This window comes from Rhinoraja longicauda, chromosome 1, assembly GCF_053455715.1.
Source record: "Rhinoraja longicauda isolate Sanriku21f chromosome 1, sRhiLon1.1, whole genome shotgun sequence".
Lineage (NCBI taxonomy): Eukaryota > Metazoa > Chordata > Chondrichthyes > Rajiformes > Arhynchobatidae > Rhinoraja > Rhinoraja longicauda.
Window position 1 is genome coordinate 42685413 of NC_135953.1, and position 17388 is coordinate 42702800.

At 43.1% G+C, this 17388-nt stretch overlaps 1 protein-coding gene across 3 annotated transcripts in view; it reads left to right on the forward strand.

Annotated features, from left to right (window-relative positions):
- The first annotated feature begins 1073 nt into the window (after positions 1 to 1073).
- slc14a2 (solute carrier family 14 member 2) overlaps positions 1074 to 17388 on the forward strand; it is a 46995-nt gene continuing 30680 nt past the window's right edge. The window contains exons 1-2 of one of the 3 annotated variants that reach the window (XM_078396188.1): positions 1074 to 1117; positions 15044 to 15122. In XM_078396188.1, the coding sequence (XP_078252314.1) occupies positions 15084 to 15122 (39 nt within the window). In that variant the 5' untranslated portion in view covers positions 1074 to 1117; positions 15044 to 15083. Of the gene's footprint in view, positions 1118 to 14998; positions 15123 to 17388 lie in introns of those variants that run through there. The other 2 variants (XM_078396177.1, XM_078396197.1) reach the window with 2 other exon arrangements.

Here is a 17388-nt window from a genome sequence, read left to right on the forward strand (position 1 = left end):
ATTGTATTATTCCCTCAGAATACTCTCAAGTCATGTACCTGCCTACCTGTTTGGCATTCTTGTCTATACTTCCCTTGCTTTTCTATGCAGCCCTTCTTCAGGGGTTGCACTTTCCTATGTCTAACCAGGTCAGAACTTACACAGTGTATCGTAGTATATTGAAGAATGTTGCAGAACAGAAAGATTAGTTTAGTTTACGTGTAGAAAGGAACTGCAGATGCTAGTTTACACCGAAGATAGACACAAAATGCTGGAGTAACTCAGCAGGACACGCAGCTGAAGGGTCTCGTCCCAAAACATCACCCGTTCCTTCTATCCAGAGATGCAGCCTGTCCCATTGAGTTACTGCAGTGTTTCGAATCTATCTTTAGTTTAATTTATCGTTGGTACATGCTTCTCTAAATGTAGCTAGTCATGAGGGCAGTGTGGTGAAGAAGGCATTTGGCACACTTGCCTTCATTGTGAAGAGTATTGAATACAAAAGTTGCGACATTATGCTACAACTGTACAAATAATTGGCAAAACCGCATCTGGAGTATTTTGTGCAGTTATGGTCCACCAGACCACAGGAATAATGTCATTCGGTTGGAAAGGGTGCAAAAGAGATTCACCGGGACATTACCTGGGCTTGCAGACTTGAATTATAGGGAGAGGTTGGTAGGTTGGGATATTTTTATTTGGAGCATTGATAAAACCAGAGGACAAGAAATTTAAATATATATGTATATTTTCCAATTAATAGTTTTGTTTTACCTAAAGGATTTGATGTGAAAAAAATCTCAAAATAATTGTTCATACTACTATAAACCACAAGGTATTTTAAATATCAGTTTTATTTAGTTTATTATTGTCAGGTGTGAAAAGGTACAGTGAAAAGCTTTTTGTTGTGTGCTATCTAGTCAGCAAAAAGACTATACATTATTACAATCAAGCTGTCCACAATGTACAGATGCAGGATAAAGAGTATACTGCACGATAAAGTCCAGTAAAGTCCGATTAAAGATCATTCGAAGATCTCCAATGAGGTAGATGGGACATCAGGACGACACTCTAGTTGCTGAGTGGACAGTTCAGTTGCCTGATAACGACTGGGAAGAAACTGTCCCTGAATCTGGAGGTATGCATTTTCAAACTTCTGTACCTCTTGCCTGATGGGAGGGGGAGAAGAAGGAATGACCGGCATGAGACTGGTCCTTGATTATGCTGGTGGCCTTACCGAGGCAGTATGAAGTGCAGATGGAGTCAATGAATTGGAGGTTGGTTTGCATGATGGTCTTGGCTATCTTCACTCTGCAATTTCTTGTAGTCCTGAATGGAGCTGTTTCCAAACCGTGCTGTGATGCATCCCGATAAAATGCTTTCCACGGTGCATTCAAAGACGTACAGGTTTGTAGGTTAATTGGATTGGTATAATTGTAAATTATCTCTCATGTGTATAGGATAGCATTAGTGGGCGGAGATCGCTGGTTGCCATGGACTCGGTGGGCCGAAGGACCTGTTTCCACACTGTTATCTCTAAACTAAACAAAAAAATCTGTAGAAGTTGGCGAGGGTTGTTGAGGACATGCCAAGCTTCCTAAGCCTTCTGAGGAAGGAGAGGCATTGACCTACTTTCTTGGCCATTGGTTTGTCGTTGGCCTTACACAAATTGCTGGTGATATTTATTCCTTAGAACTTGAAGCTTTCAACCATCTCTATTTCAGCGTCATCAATGTATAACCGGGTGTAGGTACCGCTTCACTTCCTGAAGTTGATCACAATCTCCTTTGTCTTGCTGACATTGAGGGAGAGATTGTTGCCTGGCACCAGGTTACAAGGTTCTCAACATCATTCCTGTACTCCGTCTCATCATTATTTGATATCCGGCCCACTATAGTAAATTGAGTTGGATTAGATTGGTATTTGGCTGCACAGTCATGAATGTTTAAGGAGTATAGAAGGGGGCCGAGAACGAAGCCTTGCGGGGCACCAGTGTTGAGGATTATCATAGAGAATGATGTCACCTATCCTCACCGATTGCGGTCTTTTGGTCAGAAGAGTTTAGAAGGATGAAACTTATTGAATAGTGAAAGGCTTGGATAGATCTGATGTGGAGAGAATGTTTCCACTAGTGGGAGAGTCTAGGACTAGAGGTCAAAGCCTCAGAATTAAAGGACGTTCCCTTAAGGAGATGAGAAGGAATTTCTTTGGTCAGAGGGTGGTGAATCTGTGGAATTCTTTGCCACAGATTTAACAAACTTCTTCTGTCCTAGGTTATTTATCTTCTACCAACATAGCACCAGTCCAATTAAGTTTCCTGACATTCACTGCTAAGTGTTAAACGTAATTCTGTTTCAACGCATTATTTGCAATTACCATCGTTTCGAAATAACTGACCATCACACTTGACCTTATGACATGGAAAAATATGTTGTATTTGCTTTAACAATTTTAATAATAGTTTTATTACAACAATGAACTTAAAACACCAAGGCATGTGAAATGCTTCAAAGTAGACCTTATTCATTTAAAAAATTTCACTATTTCTTTAAGTTGGCTCATAAATCTTGAGAAAGAGGCATTTACATGCCAGCCCTGCAGACTGCAACTTCAATACTTCCACTTCCCACGGTTCATCTTTACCTAGGACTGTGCCATAATTCCATTTAATTGTGATTGTGTTTGGTGCATCATGCGTTCAGTGAGCTGGGTTATAATGAATTAGTTTTGCAACCTTCTGATCCAGAGAGAAAGTTCCATATTAAACTTTATGTTGCAACAAATCCTTTGGAGAAGTAATTAAATTGTCTTCGCTCAGAACACTTCTTATGTGGGGAAATAATTTAATCATTGGTGTTTGAGAATATCTGATTAAAATCATTATTTCATCTCTGTTAGAAATGTACTGTCCAACACAATATTTCCATGAAATTCTTCTAAATATTTGTTTACCATTTGTTTTATAATTCTAGACATATTATAATATTTCCCTATATAGAATGCCCTTGTCCATTTTACTCAACTCGATAAAAATAACTCTTTATTGAAGTGAAAGGTATTGTCAAAGTCCCTAATCCAGTCCTCAAATAAATCATTATTTTTTAATATATACCTAAACAATTTTCTAGCTGCAATAAAATTTGATCGTTCCTTACGATTTGAAGTAAATTTCTCAGTGTGTACATTGTTTTGGAAAATAACAGACAACCCTAAATGTGTTATGTCCATGCCTCTGACCAGCTATGACTTAAGTCCAAGCAGCACTCTGGCTGCAGTGTGATATTCTCTGACATTCTTAAACACTTGGTTTGTTGGATCTCTTGTAGTTCAAAAGCCATCACCATTTGCTTGAAAGGAATAAAAAGAATAGCCCAATGTGGCTATGCATAATATTCCAAAGAATTAACATTATACATTTACAACAATATTCATTTAAAATTAAATAATTTGATGACTGGTGAACTGAATATCTTTGACAATAACATTTAGACTCTGCATTTAATTGTACATGCAAAACTGCTAAAATTTATAGTCTGATTTCCTCATACTGTCATAAAAACATCTCTGGTTCAAAATTGCAGTGTTATGTCCTGTCCACAAAATGCAGGAAGAATCATCTAAGAATCAGGAACATGAGAGGAGCAAGGTGAAATACTATCCATTTGACTGGACGTGTCAATTCTAATAAACTGGGGAAAGATTTTGGAAAAGTGGACCGGAAACAACAAATTGAATGTTTCCATGCAATGAGGAGTATTCAAAAAGAACAATAAAGGGGATCAGCGTAAGCATTCTACCACAAAATGAAGTCTAGACCCCAGGATGTCATGATGCACAAAAGATAGCCTATCTGTTCATACGTGAAATGAGAGGAGGAGATCCTAATTCTTGAACAGCAGTTGTTCTCCTCAAATCCCATGAATATGGGGCAGAAACGGGTGAAATTATTAAGGGTAACAAGGAAATGGCAGAAGAGTTGAACAGGTACTTCGGATTTGTCTTCACTAAGGAAGACACAAACAATCTCCCAGGTGTACTAGTGGACAGAGGATCAAGGGAGACAGAGGAAGCAAGAAATTTGCATTAGGCGAGAAATAGTATTGGGTAAATTGATGGGACTGAAGGCTGATAAATCCCCAGGGCCCGATGGTCTGCATCCCAGGGTACTCAAGGAGAAGGCTCAAGAAATTGTGGACGCATTGATGATCATTTTCCAATGTTCAGTAGATTCAGGATCAGTTCCTATAGATTGGAGGGTAGCTAATGTTATCCCACTTTTCAAGAAAGGAGCGAGAAGAAACAGGGAATTATAGACTAGTTAGCCTGACATCAGTGGTGGGGAAGGTGCTGGAGTCAATTATTAAAGAGGTAATAATGACACATTTGGATAGCGGTAACAGGATTGGTCCAAGTAAGCATGGATTTATGAAGGGGAAATCCTGCTTGACTAATCTTCTGGAATTTTTTGAGGATGTCACAGGTAAAATGGATGAAGGAGAGCCAGTGGATGTAGTTTATCTAGACTTTCAGAAAGCCTTTGATATGGTACCACATGGAGGTTGGTGAGCAAAATTAGAGCACATGGTATTGGGGGTAGGGTATTGACATTAGACAATAGGTGCTTCGAGCCAGCACCGCCATTCAATGTGATCATGGCGGATCATTCACAATCAGTACCCTGTTCGTGCCCTTTTCCCATACCCCCTGACTCCGCTATCTTTAAGAGCTCTATCTAGCTCTCTCTTGAAAGCATCCAGAGAATTGGCCTCCACTGCCTTCTGAGGCAGAGAATTCCACAGATTTACAACTCTGAGTGAAAAAGTTTTCCATATCTCCGTTCTAAATAGTCTACCCCTTATTCTTAAACTGTGGCCCCTGGTTCTGGACTCCCCCAACATCGGGAACATGTTTCCTGCCTCTAGCGTGTACAATCCCTCAATAATCTTATATGTTTCAATAAGATCCCATCTAAATTCCAGTGTATACAAGCCCAGTTGCTCCAGTCTTTCAACATACGACAGTCCTGCCATTCCGGGAATTAACCTAGTGAACCTATGCTGCACTCCCTCAATAGCAAGAATGTCCTTCCTCAAATTTGGAAACCAAAACTGCACACAGTACTCCAGGTGTGGTCTCACTAGGGCCCTGTACAACTGCAGAAGGACCCTTTGCTTCGATACTCAACTCCTCTTGTCATGAAGGCTAACATACCATTAGCTTTCTTCACTGCCTGCTGTACCTGCATGCTTACTTTCAATGACTGATGAACAAGGACACCCAGATCTCTTTGTACTTTCCCTTTTCCTAACTTGACACCATTCAGATAATAATCTGCTATCCTGATCTTACCACCAAAGTGGATAACCTCACATTTATCCACATTAAATGCATCTGCCATGTATCTGCCCACTCACACAACCTGTTCAAGTCACCCTGCATCCTCATAGCATCCTCCTCAGTTCACACTGCCACCCAGCTTTGTGTCATCTGCAATTTTGCTAATGTTATTTTTAATATCTTCATCTGTCATTAATGTATATTGTAATTAACTGTGGTCCCAGCACCGAGCCTTGCGGTACCCCACTAGTCACTGCCAGCCATTCTGAAAGGGACCTACTCGGTTTCCTGTCTGCCAACCAATTTTCTATCCACGTCAGTACCCTACCCCCAATACCATGTGCTCCAATTTTGCACACCAATCTCCTATGTGGGACCTTATCAAAGGCTTACTGAAAGTCCAGGTACTACATCCACTGGCTCTCCCTTGTCCATTTTCCTGGTTACATGCACAAAAAATTCCAGAAGATTAGTCAAGCATGATTTCCCCTTCGTAAATCCATGCTGACTCAGAACAATCCTGTACTGCTATCCAAATGTTCCGCAATATCTTCTTTTATACTTGACTCCAGCATCTTCCCCACCACTGATGTCAGGCTAACTGGTCTATAATTTCCCATTTTCTCCTGGATAGAGAATTGGTTGGCAGACAGGAAGCAGAATAGGAATAAACGGTTCCTTTTCAGAATGGCAGGCAGTGGAGAGTGGAGTGCCGCAAGGCTCGGTGCTGGGGCCACAACTATTTACTATATATATTAATGATTTGGATGATGGAATTAGAAGTAACACTAGCAAGTTTGCAGATGACAAAGCTGGGTGGCAGTGTGAACTGCAAAGACAATGTTAGGAGGTTGTAGGGTGACTTGGACAGGTTGAGTGAGTGGACAGATGCATGGCAGATGCAGTATAATGTAGATAAATGTGAGGTTATACACTTTGATGGCAAAAATAAGGAGGCAGATTATTATCTCAATGGTGTCAGATTAAGTAAAGGGGAAGTGCAACGAGACCTTGGTGTCCTTGGACACCAGTCACTGAAAGTAAGCGTGCATGTACAGCAGGCAGTGAAGAAAGCTAATGGCATGTTGCCCTTCATAACGAGAGAATTTCAGTACAGGAGCAAATAAGTCTTTCTGCAGTTTTATAGGGCCCTGGTGAGACCACATCTGGAGTATTGTGTGCAGTTTTGGTCTCCTAATTTGAGGAAGGACGTCCTTGCTATTGAGGCAGTGCAGCGTAGGTTCACGAGGTTAATCCCTGGGATGGAGGGACTGTCATATGAGGAAAGATTGCAAAGACTAGGCTTGTATTCACTGGAGTAAAGAAGGGTGAGAGGGGATCTTATAGAGATGTATAAAATTATAAAAGGACTAGACAAGCTAGATGCAGGAAAAATGTTCCCAATGTTGGGGGAGTCCAGAACCAGGGGACACAGTCTAAGAATAAAGGGGAGGCCATTTAAAACTGAGGTGAGAAGAAACTTTTTCACCCAGAGAGTTGTGAATTTGTGGAATTCTCTGCCAAAGAAGGCAGTGGAAGCCAATTCACTGGATGAATTTAAAAGAGAGTTATATACTCTCGGGGCTAGTGAAATCAAGGGATATGGGAAGAAGGCAGGTGACAGGTTACTGATTGTAGATGATCAGCCATGATCACAATGAATGGCGGTGCTGGCTCGAAGGGCCAAATGGCCTCCTCCTGCGCCTATTTTCTATGTTTCTATTTGTGATTCTCTTAATATGTTAATGCTGTGTTGAATGCTTTCAGTGACCAATTTCCACAGTGCTTTTCGGTAGAGAATTTCAAAGCTTTGCCATTCTTTGGGCAACAAAATGTCTTCTTGTTTCTTATCTGAATGTTTTTTTCTCTTTTAATTGTGAGTTTGATAACCTGGTACTAATATCTCCAGCTATGGCAAACATCAACTCAAGTGCTTTGTAAATTTTGAATAAACAAGAAACTGCTGATGTTGATTTACAAAAAGAAATGACACAAAGTGCTGTGGTAACTCAATGGATCAAACATTATGTCTCTCTTGCCTTAAAAATGTGTTGGTTTTGATTAGATCACTGTTCATGGTTGCATAATTAAGAGTGTACGGCAGTTTAATGTCGCCTTATAAAACAAACTTACCATCCCAGGAGTCACTTTCGTGAGCCTTCACTGCATTCCCTCTAACACAGGTGTACATCACCTCAGTGGTCGAAAGCATGGAGAAGAGGGTACTCATGATCATAGCAGTGGCAAGGACAAAAGGTCCAGTGGCAAAGACGCAGGATATACTTCCTGAACCACAGAAAATGGTAGAACAATTATGCCCATCTCTCTTTCTTGTATTATGTTTCCCCTCATTCTCATTGTCTTATCATATAAAAGATGTGGATGGTGAAGTATGCTTCTTCCCTCCCCCATCAATTCTATCCCAGTCCTATCCCAGTCGGTTCAATAGATTTAGGTTTATTATTGTAACATCTACCGAGGTACAGTGAAAAGCCTTGTTTTGCATGCTATCTAATCAATTCAACTAGTTGATCAAGCTTTTTGAGGAGGTGATGAAGGTGATTGGTGAGGGTCAGGAGATAGATGTTATCTACATTGATTTTAGGAAGGCACTAGACCAAGTGGACCTGTTGGGCCCAAACCTCTCCTGCATTGGTGCAGCACCTTCTCCCCACCCCCCCCCCCCCCCCCCCCACACCCTCCTACACCCTCTTCCTCCCTCCCTCCCTCCCCCCTCCTTCCTCCCCACTCCATCCACTCAACCCCCCTTATCATCCCTCCTCCCCCTTCCCCCCACTCCCTCCCTCCCTGGGAGATAGATTTAAACTTTAAAATGTGAATAAGTTAAAAAATATAACACCGATTTCAATGAAACTTCTCCCATTAGCACCAAAGGGTTGACGGTGAGTAAGATGGGCCAAAATTGACGCGCTATCGTGTACCGATTTGGCTATAGTTCAGGAACAAACAAACAAACAAACAAACGAGAGTTTTAGTATATAGATTTCACAATGTCCCCATGATAGGTTGATCCAGAAGATTAAGATGCATAGAATTAACAGTAACTTGATCCTGTGGATTCAGAACTGGCTTACTGATAGAAGACAGAGGGTTGTGGTGTGTAAGGATGATATTCAGGCTGGAGGTCTGTGACCAGTGGAGCTCCACAGAGATCTAAGCTGGGACCTCTGCTGTTAGCAATATATATAAATGACTTGGGTGTAAATGTAGACGGGTTTGCAGATGTCACCAAGATTATTGGGGTCACGGACTACGAGGAAGGCTGTCAAAGTATGCAGCAGGATACAGATCAGCTATAGAAAGTTGTGGAGAAATGGTAGATGGAGTTTAATTCGAGGAAGTGTGACAATAGACAATAGACAATAGACAATAGGTGCAGGAGTAGGCCATTCAGCCCTTCGAGCCAGCACCGCCATTCAATGCGATCATGGCTGATCACTATCAATCAGTACCCCGTTCCTGCCTTCTCCCCATACCCCCTCACTCCGCTATCCTTAAGAGCTCTATCCAGCTCTCTCTTGAAAGCATCCAACGAACTGGCCTCCACTGCCTTCTGAGGCAGAGAATTCCACACCTTCACCACCCTCTGACTGAAAAAGTTCTTCCTCATCTCCGTTCTAAATGGCCTACCCCTTATTCTCAAACTGTGGCCCCTTGTTCTGGACTCCCCCAACATTGGGAACATGTTATCTGCCTCTAATGTGTCCAATCCCCTAATTATCTGATATGTTTCAATAAGATCCCCCCTCATCCTTCTAAATTCCAGTGTATACAAGCCCAATCGCTCCAGCCTTTCAACATACGACAGTCCCGCCATTCCGGGAATTAATCTAGTGAACCTACGCTGCACGCCCTCCATAGCAAGAATATCCTTCCTCAAATTTGGAGACCAAAACTGCACACAGTACTCCAGGTGCGGTCTCACCAGGGCCCGGTACAACTGTAGAAGGACCTCTTTGCTCCTATACTCAACTCCTCTTGTTACGAAGGCCAACATTCCATTGGCTTTCTTCACTGCCTGCTGAACCTGCATGCTTCCTTTCATTGACTGATGCACTAGGACACCCAGATCTCGTTGAACTCCCCCTCCTCCTAACTTGACACCATTCAGATAATAATCTGCCTTTCTATTCTTACTTCCAAAGTGAATAACCTCACACTTATCTACATTAAACTGCATCTGCCATGTATCCGCCCACTCACACAACCTGTCCAGGTCACCCTGCAGCCTTATTGCATCTTCCTCACAATTCACACTACCCCCCAACTTAGTATCATCTGCAAATTTGCTAATGGTACTTTTAATCCCTTCGTCTAAGTCATTAATGTATATCGTAAATAGCTGGGGTCCCAGCACCGAACCTTGCGGTACCCCACTGGTCACTGCCTGCCATTCCGAAAGGGACCCATTTATCCCCACTCTTTGCTTTCTGTCTGTTAACCAATTTTCTATCCATGTCAGTACCCTACCCCCAATACCATGTGCCCTAATTTTGCCCACTAATCTCCTATGTGGGACCTTGTCGAAGGCTTTCTGAAAGTCGAGGTACACCACATCCACTGACTCTCCCTTGTCAATTTTCCTAGTTACATCCTCAAAAAATTCCAGTAGATTTGTCAAGCATGATTTCCCCTTCGTAAATCCATGCTGACTCGGAACGATCCCGTTACTGCTATCCAAATGCTCAGCAATTTCGTCTTTTATAATTGACTCCAGCATTTTCCCCACCACTGATGTCAGACTAACTGGTCTATAATTACCCGTTTTCTCTCTCCCTCCTTTCTTAAAAAGTGGGATAACATTTGCTATTCTCCAATCCACAGGAACTGATCCTGAATCTATAGAACATTGAAAAATGATCTCCAATGCTTCCACTATTTCTAGAGCCACCTCCTTAAGTACTCTGGGATGCAGACCATCAGGCCCTGGGGATTTATCAGCCTTCAGTCCCATCAGTCTACCCAAAACCATTTCCTGCCTAATGTGGATTTCCTTCAGTTCCTCCATCACCCTAGGTTCTCCAGCCCCTAGAACATTTGGGAGATTGTGTGTATCTTCCTCAGTGAAGACAGATCCAAAGTAACGGTTTAACTCGTCTGCCATTTCTTTGTTCCCCATAATAAACTCCCCTGCTTCTGTCTTCAAGGGACCCACATTTGCCTTGACTATTTTTTTCCTCTTCACGTACCTAAAAAAACTTTTGCTATCCTCCTTTATATTATTGGCTAGTTTACCCTCGTACCTCATCTTTTCTCCTCGTATTGCCTTTTTAGTTAACTTTTGTTGCTCTTTAAAAGAGTCCCAATCCTCTGTCTTCCCACTCTTCTTTGCTATGTTATACTTCCTCTCCTTAATTTTTATGCTGTCCCTGACTTCCCTTGTCAGCCACAGGTGTCTCTTACTCCCCTTAGAGTCTTTCCACCTCTTTGGAATAAATTGATCCTGCAACCTCTGCATTATTCCCAGGAATACCTGCCATTGCTGTTCTACCGTCTTCCCTGCTAGGGCCTCCTTCCAATCAATTTTGGCCAGCTCCCGCCTCATGCCTCTGTAATCCCCTTTGCTATACTGCAATACCGACACTTCCGATTTTCCCTTCTGCCTTTCCATTTGCAGAGTAAAACTTATCATGTTGTGATCACTGCCTCCTAATGGCTCTTTTACCTCTAGTCCCCTTACCAGATCAGGATCATTACACAACACTAAATCCAGAATTGCCTTCTCCCTGGTAGGCTCCAGTACAAGCTGTTCTAAGAATCCATCTCGAAGGCACTCTACAAACTCTCTTTCCTGGGGTCCATTTCCAACCTGATTTTCCCAACCTGACGTGCTGCACTTTGGTAGGTTGAATGTAAGGAGACATATGCAATTAATGGCATGATACTTAACAGCATACAGAGGGATCTTTGGGTTCAAATCCATAATTCCCTGAATGTGGCAACACAAGAAGACATGTTATGCTTGCCTTCAATGGTCAGGGCATTCAAGAGTCGGGAAGTCACGATGCAGCTTTATATGATTTTGGTTAAGCCTCATTTAGAGTATTGTTGCAATTCTGGTCACCTCATTACAGGCAGGATGTGGATGCATTGGAAAGCATTAGAGTTTTGAGAGTTAAGAAACTGCAAGGGTAACAAGACCCTGATGGGTGTTATATACCACCCTCTAAATACCAATCTGTATGAAAGGTACAAATTACATCAGGAGATGTAATTTGCGGCACTCCACTCGCCACTGCCTGCCATTCTGAAAAGGACCCGTTTATTCCTACTCTTTGCTTCCTGTCTGCCAACCAATTCTCTATCCTTGTCAACAAACTACCCCCAATACCAGGGGGTCTAATTTTGCTCACCAATCTCCCGTGTGAGACCTTATCAAAGGCTTTATGAAACTCCAGATACATTACATCCACTGGCTCTCCTTCATCCATTTTACTTGTCACATCCTCAAAAAATTCCAGAAGATTAGTCAAGCAGGATTTCCCCTTCATAAATCCTTGCTGTCTTGGACCAATCCTTTCACTGCTATCCAAATGCACCGTTATTACTTCTTCAATAATTGACTCCAGCATCTTCCCCACCACCGATGTCAGGCTAACTGGTCAATAATTCCTCGTTTTCTCTCTCGCTCCTTTCTTGAAAAGTGGGACAACATTAGCTACTCTCCAATCCACAGGAACTGATCCTGAATTTATTGAACATTGGAAAATGATCACCAATGCGTCCACGATTTTTAGAGCCACCTCCTTGAGTACCCTGGGATGCAGACCATCAGGCCCTGGGGATTTATCAGCCTTCAGTCCCTTCAGTCTACCCAATACTATTTCTCACCTAATGCAAATTTCTTTCAGTTCCTCCATCTCCCTAGATCCTCTGTCCTCAAGTACATCTGGGAGATTCTTTGTGCCTTCCTTAGTGAAGACAGATCCGAAGTACTTGTTCAACTCTTCTGCCGTTTCCTTGTTACCCATAATCATTTCACCCATGTCTGCCTTCAAGGGACCCACATTTGTCTTTACTAATCTTTTTCTCTTAATATACCTAAAGAAGCTTTTACTGTCCATCTTTATATTCTTGGCCAGCTTCCCCTTATTCTTCATCTTTTCAGCCCATATTGCCCTTTTTGTTACCTTCTGTTGTCCTTTGAAAGTTGCCCAATCCTATGGCTTCCCACTACTCTTTGTTATGTTGTACATCTTTTCTTTCAGTTTTATTCCATCCCTAACTTCACTTGTCAGCCACGGTTGCCTCCTACTCCCTTAGAATCTTTCTTCCTCTTTGGAAAGAAATGATCCTGCACCATCTAGGTTATGCCCAGAAATTCCTGCCATTGCTGTTCTACCATCATTCCTGCTAGGATCCTTTTCCAGTCGACCTTGGCCAGCTCCTCTCCCATGCCTTCATAGACCCCTTTGTTCAACTGCAACACTGACACTTCTGATTTAACCTTGTCCCTCTCAAATTGCAGATTAAAACTAATCATATTATCATCACTACCTCCAAGCAGTTCCTTTACCTTAAGTTCGCTTATTAAATCTGGTTCATTGGACAATACTAAATCCAGAATTGCCTTCTCTCTGGTAGGCTCCAGTACAAGCTGCTCTAAGAATCCATCTCAGAGGCACAGATCCCCTATCTCCCTGTTCCTGCCCTCAGCAGCACGAAGAACTGGAAGCAAACTGGAGATAACCACCCTGGAGGTCCTGCTTTTCAGCCTTCTTCCAAGCTCTCAAAAGTCACGCTGTACAATATCTTTCCTCTTCTTTCCGATGTCGTTTGTGCCGACATGCACTACCACATCCGGTTGCTCACCTTCACCCTTGAGGATGCTCTGCACTCGGTCCGTGATGTCCTGGATCCTGGCACCATCCTTGAATCCCACTTGTTGCCACAGAAACCCCTGACAGTGCCTCTCACGATGGAGTCCTCTACTACTCCAGCTCTGCCTGACGTCGGTCTCTTCGGCTTTGACTGAGCACCACGTTTTGCCTCGCAGACTTGTCCACTGCTCAGACTGGCAGTGACTTCTGTCCCGACAGCTTCCAAGAGAGTGAACCTGTTTTCAAGAGGTACAACCCCCGGGGTCTCTTGTACTCCAAGCTTCCTTCACTTCCTCACCGTCACCCACCTTCTCTCTTCCGGTACCTTCGGTGTAACAATCTCACTGTAGGTCTTGTCCAGGAACGTCTCGTTTTCTCGGATGAACCTGAGTTGCCTCTACAGTTCCTCAACACAGTCCTTCAGGAGCTGAACCTGGACACACTTTCCACATTTGTAGCAGCCAGAGGCACCAGCGGCGTCCCTGTCCTCCCACATCCTGCAAACATCACACTGACTCAGCTTACCTGTCATTTCCTTACAGCTTCTCACCCTCTCCAGCCTTTGGTGTAGTCTCCTCCCTCAACCTCCTCACCAAAGACTTGCCCTTTTTTCACAATGCACTTCCCTCGACAAGGCCGCTCCCCTAGAGCAAGCCTTGCTTATATTAGCTGTTAAATTGATTAATTGACTAATTAGCTAACTTACCAATTAGCTGATTTAATTGATCAGCCAATCCCCACACTCACTCCTTCACCTGCTGCACCTCTGCCGACCTGGACGGTATGTGATTGTAGGCTGGTCCCGAACGTTTTTTTTAATCCCCTTATTATTATTTCCATCATTCTCTCCTCCAACTGATTCATTTGCCAATCAACCACTCCTTACCTGGATCCACCCATCACTTGCAAGCGCTTGCCCTTCTTTTCACCTCTTTCACCAACTCTCTCCCCTCCCATCAGTATGAAGAAGGGTCCCAACTCCCAATCCGAAATGCTATTGATCCATTTTCCACTGCGAGTTGCTACCTGTTCTGTTGAGCTCCTCCAGTACTTTGTATTGTGTCCAAAGCTTTTCATGGACATGTTCACAGAGTTGTATTAGCTACTGCACAACAGTCTTGCACTGGATCAGGTCTACACTTGGTTAATTCAGAACTTTAGGTAAGCTGGTCAGAAATGATTCAATTGAGTTTGGATTCTGTTTCAGAGGGGAAGCAACGTTTACATTTAAAACAATAGAGAAAGAACAATTGATTCATCAAACCACAGCTTCAGACCTACGTGCACGGCCGAGATAAAGTTTGGGGAGAGGCGAAAATGGTGACAAGAAACTAAAATACGAATCTCACTAAAGATTAATATTTTTGCCCTATTGAATATAGAACTAAATGGCTTGTTAACTTCAAAGCACCAACAATGACAGGAAATTCACCTTTGTTTTGGAAGAGGTTGCTTTCATAAATTGACTCTGACCATTATTTGAAGTTTAAATAACTGCACAAGCCAAAGAAGCCGATGACAATAATACATTGTCCTACTTTTCAAACAGGCTTTATTTCTCACAACAATTGCTACATCGAATCGTCGGGGTGGGAGAACCAACCCTTCCGCATCGGCGATTTCTCCATCCCCACTCCTGGAGAATTCCAATCTGTCACAACTGTAGCGGACCTACCCAGTCCATGTGTCCCACTCTTGCACGTACTAAACAATGCACTTCATTTTCCGCCACTTCTCTGCTTTCTTGTTCCTTCCCGCTGCACGACTTTCAGCTATTTCCCAATTGGCTTTGTGCAGAGTCATGTGGGTTGACGCGGCTCCACGTTAAGTAGATGTAACAGCCCTGCCAGATACTCACTCCTGTGTTCAACTCTGGCCACTGACAGATTTCACACCGACCAGCGACTCCTTCTGCTCGCTTCCAGCATGATCAAATGGGAAATGATTGACATCGGGATGATCCAGGTACCTTGTGTTTGCATGTCGATGCATGTGAATGTATTTATTTAGATTAATTTTTGTGCCTCTTTAGTGAAGAAATGTGATCGCTGCTGCCCGTCTCCCTCCACGTGTGGCTTCGACTGTCTCCCGTTAGCAGCGAGAGACTGGCGTGTAACGGCGCCGGCTGGAGATGGCCAGCGGAGGCGAGGGCGAGGGTTGCAACTCCTCAACTCACACAATAAAACAATCGAGTCCGAAGTGTTCCGACCCTATTCATTCTCTTCAGAGATGCAGAGTTACTCCAACACTTAAGTGTTTTGCAGCATCCAGTTCACTGTGCCTCCTAACAACAAGGGGATGCTGCTTACGATGACAATTGGACAGAGCAGGAATTATTCGGATTTAGACACAATAAGCTGGAGTAACTCAGCAGGTCAGGCAACATCTCTGGAGAAAAGGAACTGGTGCCGTTTCGGGTCGAAACCCTTCAGACTGAGAGTCAGGCGTAAGGGAAACGTGAGATATAGACGGTGATATGGAGAGATCGAAGGAATGAACGATATGCATCCCCAAACGGTTGATCAGTCTAAGTGGATCAAAAACCCAAATTCTGTACCAGGGTAAGCTATTTGCTCTGTGATGTTGTGTGGGGGTAGAGGGGGGGTGTCATTAAGAGAGATGGAGGCAGAGGTTAGAAGGACTACGGGAAAGCTGTAGTCTCCCTCATACAAATATTCTTTAGGACAATTGTATCATACCATGATCCCGTGGGCACCTGCCAGATGTATTTTGGATTATTTTGACAGCTACAACTATCAAATATCCTAATCCTAATCTGATTTCACTCACACCCGAAAAGATCCACACTGGAACCAGGTGCTGGATCTTTTTATGTGTGAATGAAATTATCCAACTGAGCATCATCCTGATGCCAAAGGAGAAAATGTGGCAATCAAACATGGCTTCAATTACAGTCATAGAGTGATACAGTGTTGAAACAGGCCCTTCAGCCTAACTTGCCCACACTGGCCAACATGTCCCAGTTGCACTACACCCACCTTCCTGCGCTTGGTCCATATCCCTCCAAACCTATCCTATCCATGTACCTGTCTAACTGTTTCTTAAACGATGAGATAATCCCAGCCTCAACTACCTCCTCTGGCAGCTTATTCCATACACCCACCACCCTTTGTGTGGAAAGGCTACCCTTCGGATTCCTATTAAATCTTTTCCCCTTCAACTTGAACCTATGTCCTCTGGTTCTCGATTCCCATACTCTGGGCAAAAGATTGTGCATCTACCCGATCTATTCCCCTCATGATTTTGTACACCTTTATAAGATCACCCCTCATCGCCCTGCGTTGCATGGAATAGAGACCCAGCTTACTCAACCTCTCCCTATAGCTCACACCCTCTAGTCCTGGTAACATCCTCATAAATCTTCTCCGAACTCTTTCAAGCTTGACAATATCTTTCCTAGAGCATGGTGCCCAGAACTGAACACAATATTCTAAATCTCACCAACATCTTATACAAGTGCAACATGACCTCCCAACTTCTTTACTCTATACTGTGATAGATGATGGCCAATGTGCTAAAAGCCATTTTGACCACCTTATCTACCTACGAATCGACCTTCAAGGAACCATGCACCTGCACTCCTAGATTCCTCTGCTCTAGAACACTCCCCAGAGGTCTACCATTTACTGTGTAGGTCCTGCCCTTGTACCATTCTTGCAGTACAAGAGCTTTATAGTAGAGTTTTCAAACAAGATTTTGATATCAGCACTAAGATGGAAAGTATTGGGAGGAGTGACCAAAATCTTTGTCAAAGAGATTAATGGTGTCCAAAAGAGGGGCAAGAGGTAGAGCAGAAGAAAAGTTCTGGATCGGGTGTAGGTAGTTGGTGAGACCCTATTTGATGAACGGTGTGCATATTTGATCACCAAGATATGGAAAGGAAACCATTAAGCTGAAACAGGTGCAAAACTGGAACTTGAGTTAAAAGAATAGATGGATGGGCTGAGACTTTTTCCCTGGTGTTTAGCATAATGAGGAGTGACCTTAAAGAGGGATGTAAAATTATGATGGAAGTAGAAACGGTCAGTCTTTTTATTTGGGAAGGAGTGTCTAAAACTAGAGGGTATAGATTGAAGTTAAGAGGGAAAAAATTCAAAAGGGATCCGACGAGCAACATTTTCACACAGAGGGCGGTACATGGAACAAGTTGCCAGAGGAATCAGTAGAGGTGAAGACAATATTTAAAGGATTTATGGACAGGTACATGGAT